Genomic DNA, 7,574 nt, shown 5'->3' on the forward strand with positions numbered 1-7,574 from the left:
TTGCAGCCACAAGAATGGCATGAGAGAGGCTCATGCTAGGGTTAGTTGAGCACGTGCTCTCCAAGAGTCTCTCCATGAATTTCGTGTGTGAACTTCTTTCCACCTCATTACACACTCCAGATATACAACTATTAACCTTTTTTGTTTTCCTAAAACGGGCTCATAGATCTATGCAATTTTTGGTGAAAAAAACCGGAATTTGGTTATTGTATATCGCCATATATATCGGACAATTTATTTATGCGTAAACAATATATAAGAATTTAAAACAATGCAAAGGACAAATGAATTATCCATATAATTAAGCTTCATTGGGGCAGAATTATAAATTATCCGCTAATTAAATAGTAATATTTGTGTAAGTTATATTTACAACATAGAATTATCAAAATACACCTAGGATATTTTAAAATTGTTGGGGATCCATGTGCTTTCCCACAACTCACCACCATGTAGCTACATCCCTGAATGCAATATGCCTTGCAGTTTTAGCAGTATCTAACAATACTCCCATTTATGACTTTTCAGTCGATATTTGTGTTTGTGTGGAAATGAAACTAAATAAAAGAAACAATTGTTTCCAACATGACTACCGAGCACCGGGAGTTCTTGCAAATTTCTGACTACATTTCTCGCAATTAACAATAAAACCACCGACTCCAAGCATTTTTCGAGCACATCATGCTCGGAGAAATATTATTGGTTGTGTTTTCTTTCTTTTTGGAGTTAGCACTAGTGTGTGCTTGAAAATAAATATAAGTTGGAGTAATTCTATTCTAGTTATGTCACCATCCATAAATAGACAAAATTAAAGAAGACACAAGTTTTCAAGAAGATGAAATGAAAGGTCACGAATTTTTTATGCTGTGCAGTTTGTAGATTCTCCACATTGTGACCCCAATTATGAAGTCTTTAAATTACATATTTATATTAACTTGTAAACTTGGGCCTTTGAGTCGATCCAGTGTTTTATATATTTATAATTCGGCCTAAGCAAAACAAAATAACGTGGCCTTGCTTACATGACATAACGTATTGGGCCTATGGAGAGAGGCGATTAACGTCCAACAGTGGTGCAGAGAAAGCTAAGTATGTAAAGTAATTATGAAATTATTACTCCTATAACTTTTACATAATAAATTATAATGTAAAGTAATTTTCTAAATGTGAAATTAAGTTTATCGGTTTTACTTATGGATATAATATATGTATATAGTGATTTATCGTGGAAACTCAATAAGATCACCAAGTAATTAATGCTAATAACCACGAATCATCAGTTGTGAATTTTATAAACACTACTTTGTACTTAGCTCCTCTATTTTTCATTTGTGCTTACTATATATGCGGAAATTAAAAAAAAAATTAAAATAGAAAAACAAAAGAAGCAGGAGTACTAAAAATTACACAACATATGTTAAACTGTAAAAAGCATCCACCAAATAAAAACAAGTGGTAGAATATAATATTCCTTTCATTAATTTGTCATATTCTTTTTTTTCGGTGGTTCATTGCTTGAGACAAGAGATGCATAGAAACACCCAAATCGACTCAATACAATCACCATACAAAACTGTTATTTCGATAATTAAATTTGCAAAAATGTACAAAACCCTAACTTGGGAACTGGGACACCACGTGATGCCATTAAGGCAAACCCACCGGACAAAGTGTTTTAATTAATAATTAACCCAAAATGTCTCAAGAAACTCAATGTGATTCTTTTAATCTCGATGAATTCCCCCAAAAAATTACTAATTTAATAATCATTAACGATTAATTATTATTCTTATTCCTTTGTTTTTTTTCCCTAACACAAAGGTGACCTATGCGGAACTCCTTTCCTTCTACTCATGCTAGTGGCCATGTCCTCTTCTGTGATCTTATTAGCTAATCTCCCACACACATAGAGCCCACTCCTCTTCTTCCTCACAAACCCGGTGCACGAGAAGCTCATGTTGTCGGACCCTGATGAGCCCGAGCTCAGGGGCTCGTCGCTGCTATCCACCACTATGGAACGAGGTGTCTCGTTGGTCATCTCGTCGTCCCCGATGTCTTGTGGGATGAAGAAGTCCGGACCAAGTTGGAGAGTCTTGCAAATTCTCAAGAATGGGGATAGATCATAGTAGTGCTTCAGCACAAACTCCACCTAATTAATGTTATTATAATCAAGAGATTAGAAATTTATTGGGCACCTTTTTCACATAATTTAAAATTGTGAGCACGTACGGTAATCTTGTGATTCAGTTAGTCAAGATATGCCAGCATAGAAATATTCATAATTACAGTGGTCAAAACCCTAGACTGACAAGCACCCTAATTCAGCCACTAGAATTATGACAATTGTGATTTTTTTTTGAATTAGTGCTTAATATATCATTCCAAAATTCAGATAATTACTAATTGTGGAAACTGAAACTCTAAATTCAGATAATCCTTTCCAACTTCCATCAAAAACTACTAAACTATGCTAATAATGGAAAATGAACTCAAAATTCAGATAATTCCAATTTCAATTGCAATTCACTAACATATGCTAATTGTGGAAGCTGAATTCAAATTTCAGTACTTGAGCACTAAAATTACTATCATAAAAACATGCAATTCAACTAAAAATTAAGAGATTAAGTAATGAATTTCACTAAAAAAAGAAAAAATTAATCGAATTGTACATACCTTGCAACCAAGAGAGCAATGGATGAAGGGTTCTTGAAGACTCCTATCACAAGATGTGCAGTAATTTCCAGACCCTTTGAACTGCCGATTTTGAGGTCTCTTCTTTATAAACAACACCTTCGCAGCGTTGATCGTATACGCCTGAGTTTCATTTTACCACATTGATCATAATCAAGCAACTCAAAATTCTGCTAATTAATTATGTAAAAAAAAAAAAGAAACCTGGATGTTGGAGCAGTCCATGAGCTTCTCGAGATCCTCCAAGCGGACCACCTCGTGGTATACATAGCGACGAATCTGCAGGAGGCGGTGGGAGCGATGGGAGAGGACACAGTGAGGGCAGATGCTGGTGCAGCAATCCAAGCAGCATATATTCTTCTCATTCTTCTTGGCAGCGTCGTGAATCGAGCACGGAGCGAAGAATTTCTGCAGGTAGAGAGCCTCCAACCATGCAGGTTTCTGACCTCCCTATTGCACAATTCAGATCATTAACACACAATTAATTAATTATGATCAAAATTCCCCTCAATTTTAAGTAGGGTTAGTACGTACCATGATGATCGAGCTAGAAAATGAAGTAGCTAGTATAATTGATTTGTGGAGTGGAGGGATGAGTGGTGGAAATGTGGATTAAATGAGAGCTCGAGGAGGAGAGGGCTTAACGGTATGCTTGCTGCGGTTATTTATGGAAGTATTTTCAAGGGGCGTATTTTATTTTATTCATTATTTTATAACAAATCATGTATAAATCATACCAGTGTTACAGTCATCATCATTTGGTGTGCACTTATACATCTTTTTTTGTTTTGCACACGCATACAAATTATGGAGGTAGACACGCTTAATTAATCATTGTTGCATCAAAATTAATAGTATTTCATAAATCATTTAATTGGGGCTATATTCGATATTTGGAGACTTGGAGTGATAATCGTAAACAAATACTCTACTACTTCTATAAATGAAATTGGGATTTTTGTCAAGAAGCTTAGGTCGAGTAGGTTTCATTTGATTGGGTTTCCTAAGTCTCGATTTAACTGCAATTCATGTTTTATTGATGTATCAATTTCTTGAATTGTGTTATATTTTGGGATGTTAACAATGAAACACAATTTAGTTGATAATTAAAGCGCGTCCTCTTCAATTAATAAACAAGGGTTCAAGTCAACACGAAAATAGGCCAACAAGAAACAATTGTGGATCCTTAAATAAAAATAATTTTGGGGTGTTACTTTTCAGAAATTAGTTAAATATTTGTTTTTTTAGGGGATTTTACAAAAACTATGTACATATTTGGTTTGTGTATAGTTGAACTAAAAAGAAATAAAGGTTGAAAAGGAGTAAGATAAGAGGAGGAGAACGTGGGCGCTGTTCCCGTGTCGCAAAATGGCCCAATAAACTAATTTCTCATCACCTAGTGTTAAGTGCTCTAATGCTAAACTAAATGACCCATTCTTGAAACAGCTGCAATTCCTATTTTATTTTATTTTATTTTTATCCTTTTTAATGGATTCTAATCTCTCGATAACCACTCACCAATGTGTGCTAGCAAGGCCTCATCTTGTCCTTGTAATATTTGTCCATTTTTAAATGTGCATAACACTGTAACTCTCTTTTGTCGTAAATACATAGTTATTCGCTCATATTTTGACTCATCCATGTTCTTGGTCGTCCTCTCCTTAAAGTTTGCAGAATTTCTTTTTATTGTTTTAGTTCATCTATATACTAGTATAATATTGGTCATTCAAAGTTGTTTGACGACTGCAAATCTTAATGAGAACAAAAGCTATATATATTAGTAAATTGATATCATTAAAAGTTTATTTATAGAAAATTGTGTTAAGTATAGCTTAACATATACTATAGAGCACTAGTTTATCGGTCTATTTGTGCAGATGGAAATGTATGATGGAAAATTTTCAGTGATGGAAATCCCAAATGCAGCTAATGATCTTGAAAAAAATATAACAAGGGTAAAACCAAATTGGGTTATCATAGGAAATTCAAGTACATGTCTTAAAATTGAGCAATGAATTCATCACTAAATCAATGGTAGTAAAGACACGACATGTAACAGGAAATTGGGTTCCTGCGATATTCAACATGACAACAACCAAACCACAACCACTCCACTAATTATTTTTCTTAAATTTTTGTCTAAATTAGTGGAAATTATTCTGCTTAAAAGGGCTTGGCAGACAGAAAACACAACTCATTAAGCGCACTAATTAGTCACATTGATGTGCTAATTGTTTATATAATTAATTAAATCCCATTTTTTTGGATTCCTTGTTATGGGAGGTGCCTCTAACCTTTTATCAAGACCAATATATAAATAATTCTTTGATTTTATAGGCTTATTACTTATTCCTTGGGATTATTTTCAAGTTAAACAATATATACCATGGTCAATGTAGCCATATACCATTATGCAAGCTAATTAGCTAAACATGGAAAAAGTATCATTAGTATTTAGTAAGACAATAATTTATTTATTTTTACAAACAACATTACAGATTTCACGTACGCACAAAGAGAAAAGACTGACTATTAATGGAGACTGGATATTGAATAAAGAAGTCGGAATTACTGCTTTGGGTTATAATCACACTTATGTTTGGTCGAAAGAATAAGACAGGTAAATTCATACTATAGTTGTAGCCTTGTAGGGAATGTAGAGTTGATGTGGCACAATTTCATTTGCTCTTCAAAATTAAAATATGTTCATATAATTTTTTTTGGCAAAAGATATTGACCTTGATATTTTCGCTATTGGATTTCATTTCTAAATTATCACTTTATAAGATTACAAAATATATGGAGTACTATATAAATCAATCATAAAAATCCATTCATATTCTCGTCCCTACAAATACGACGAAAAAAGATATAACTCCCTCCGTTTTTTATGCTTATTTAAAAGAGGATATAATAATTAACAAGGATAGTGTTGAATGCAAATATGCATCCATCTTTTCCTTTGTATATTTCGAAATTTAGGTCATAAAAATTATACTAATTGTTTTAATAATAATAAATAGGAATGATCAATTGCTAACTAATTAGCAATACAAAATTAAGAACCCTTTTTAACCATTAAATTATGAGATCTAGTAGTTGATATAATATCAAGGGAATTATATTTTAAATTTAAATAATTATTAAATAAAATTAAAATGTATTAATGTCAATTCTTTATTATTAAAATTATCCTAAAACTTTAAATTTACTTAAATCTCTGGATTTAAATTATTTTTTAGCAAAAAATATATCAAATTAAAGGTAATTTTATAAGGATTCTAACGAGATCTTAATTGTATATGTTCCGACGATGTTCGGATGATGAAATTTGATGATTTTTATTTCAGTTTTCGTATATGTTGATAAACAGATTTTTTTATCAACAAATGCATAAAAAATCTCAATTTATAAAATTTCAATATAATGCATGTAAAATCTCAATAAAACTGTGTTGATATTTTCGAGTACTTGTTTTGAAATTCGCATATAATTGTGTTGATATTTGTAATACACTATGTTGATATAAAAAAAAACATGAAATTTATGATATAATAACAGAATGACGATCTTACCCTTTTGTTGATATTTTGTCTACTATTTATTGTTTATAATGCTATAAGCATTTAAGAGGACCCATCATTATTATTCTCTTATTTATAAGAAAAAAAATCATGTTAAATACGGATTATGATACAGATCAGATTGCAAACTGTAAGCGAATTCCCCACATCCAAGAAAAGGTATATCAGTAATTTAGTAGATTGGACCATTCCTTAAACTTTCTTTTCCCCTTTTTTTTTGCGCTTTTTACCTTGGACTGAAAATGTATTACCTGTCTGTTTTTGAAATAATAAATGGGGGATGAGGGAGTGTTAGAGTTAGTCAAACATCCTGAGCAACACACAAATCATCCTTCATTATTTAAACTTGTGCAAATATACACTTGCCTCGGAAGGGTAAGGGCGTCTTTTCTCATTCAACTTCTCTTCAACTCCGGGGGCAAATAGGTCTTTTCTGGGTTCGCTTGTCTTGCGCCTAAGGATGTTGTTCATCTTCGAAATAATCAACTTGTACAACCACTTAATTGGTGGATGATAAATCCAAGATGATAACCACTTAGTGTAAGACAAGTCCAAGATGATCACGTACTACTTGTAGAAAGGTAAATCAAATCCAGTATCCCCTAATCCTATACCTTAAATATTCCCTAATAATATTTCTCTTCCTTTATAAATCACACATACCTCCTAGCATACAGAAGTACCTCAAATTTGCTAGTTATAGACGAATTTGACACAGATTCAATAATTGAGAAGAGAATGCTCCTAAATCATCTAATTAGAGTATCTAAATAAAGGGATGTATGATTTAGCTTTGAGTGAAATAAGAGACATGTGAAAGTAATAATATGTATTCGTTTATTTTTTCATATCTCTTTCAACAAGCAGTGATCATTTTAGTTTTTATTCCGCCAAGTGGTTGTGCAAGTTGATTTGTCCAACGGTTCATATTTTTCAAGTACATACTATGGTTTCTTTTTTCATAACTGGCCATCAAAAATTGAAAGTATTGGGCAAAAGTTCGAAGATGAACTCAAAAAATATATATCTTCCCATAACCATGTGATGAAGCAGTGAGTAATGAAGCTCACGTGCAAAGGATCTGACCCTGACTCTCACAAACGTGTGATTTTGCCTTGGACTTGCCAAATATTCCTATCCGTTTTTATACTACTATCATCTATTTTTTGTGATTAAATAAATTACCTTAATTTGCTATTAGTTTTGGTTGGCTAGTTATCGAACATGCCCTATAAAATTTCTGAAATTTAATTAAGAGCTACGTATGGGCAAATGGTTTATTAATAGTGAAATAAG

General features: G+C 32.4%; 1 protein-coding gene across 1 annotated transcript; it reads right to left on the bottom strand.

Moving 5' to 3' along the window:
* Positions 1-1,810: 1,810 nt before the first annotated feature.
* Positions 1,811-3,321, bottom strand: LOC121751581 (protein RGF1 INDUCIBLE TRANSCRIPTION FACTOR 1-like). The gene is made up of 4 exons (XM_042146346.1): positions 3,229-3,321; positions 2,899-3,144; positions 2,677-2,817; positions 1,811-2,149 (listed from the first exon to the last, which is right to left on the bottom strand). Exons 1-4 carry the CDS (start codon positions 3,229-3,231, stop codon positions 1,811-1,813), a joined length of 729 nt encoding a protein of 242 aa, XP_042002280.1. The 5' UTR covers positions 3,232-3,321.
* Between the last annotated feature and the right edge of the window lie 4,253 nt (positions 3,322-7,574).

Source organism: Salvia splendens, chromosome 10 (genome assembly GCF_004379255.2).
Source record: "Salvia splendens isolate huo1 chromosome 10, SspV2, whole genome shotgun sequence".
Lineage (NCBI taxonomy): Eukaryota > Viridiplantae > Streptophyta > Magnoliopsida > Lamiales > Lamiaceae > Salvia > Salvia splendens.

Coding starts and splice junctions, on each gene's coding strand:
- LOC121751581 (XM_042146346.1), bottom strand. Junction 2,818..2,898: donor TGGACTGCTCCAACATCCAG/GTTTCTTTTTTT, acceptor AATGAAACTCAG/GCGTATACGATCAACGCTGC. Junction 2,150..2,676: donor ATTGCTCTCTTGGTTGCAAG/GTATGTACAATT, acceptor AACATTAATTAG/GTGGAGTTTGTGCTGAAGCA.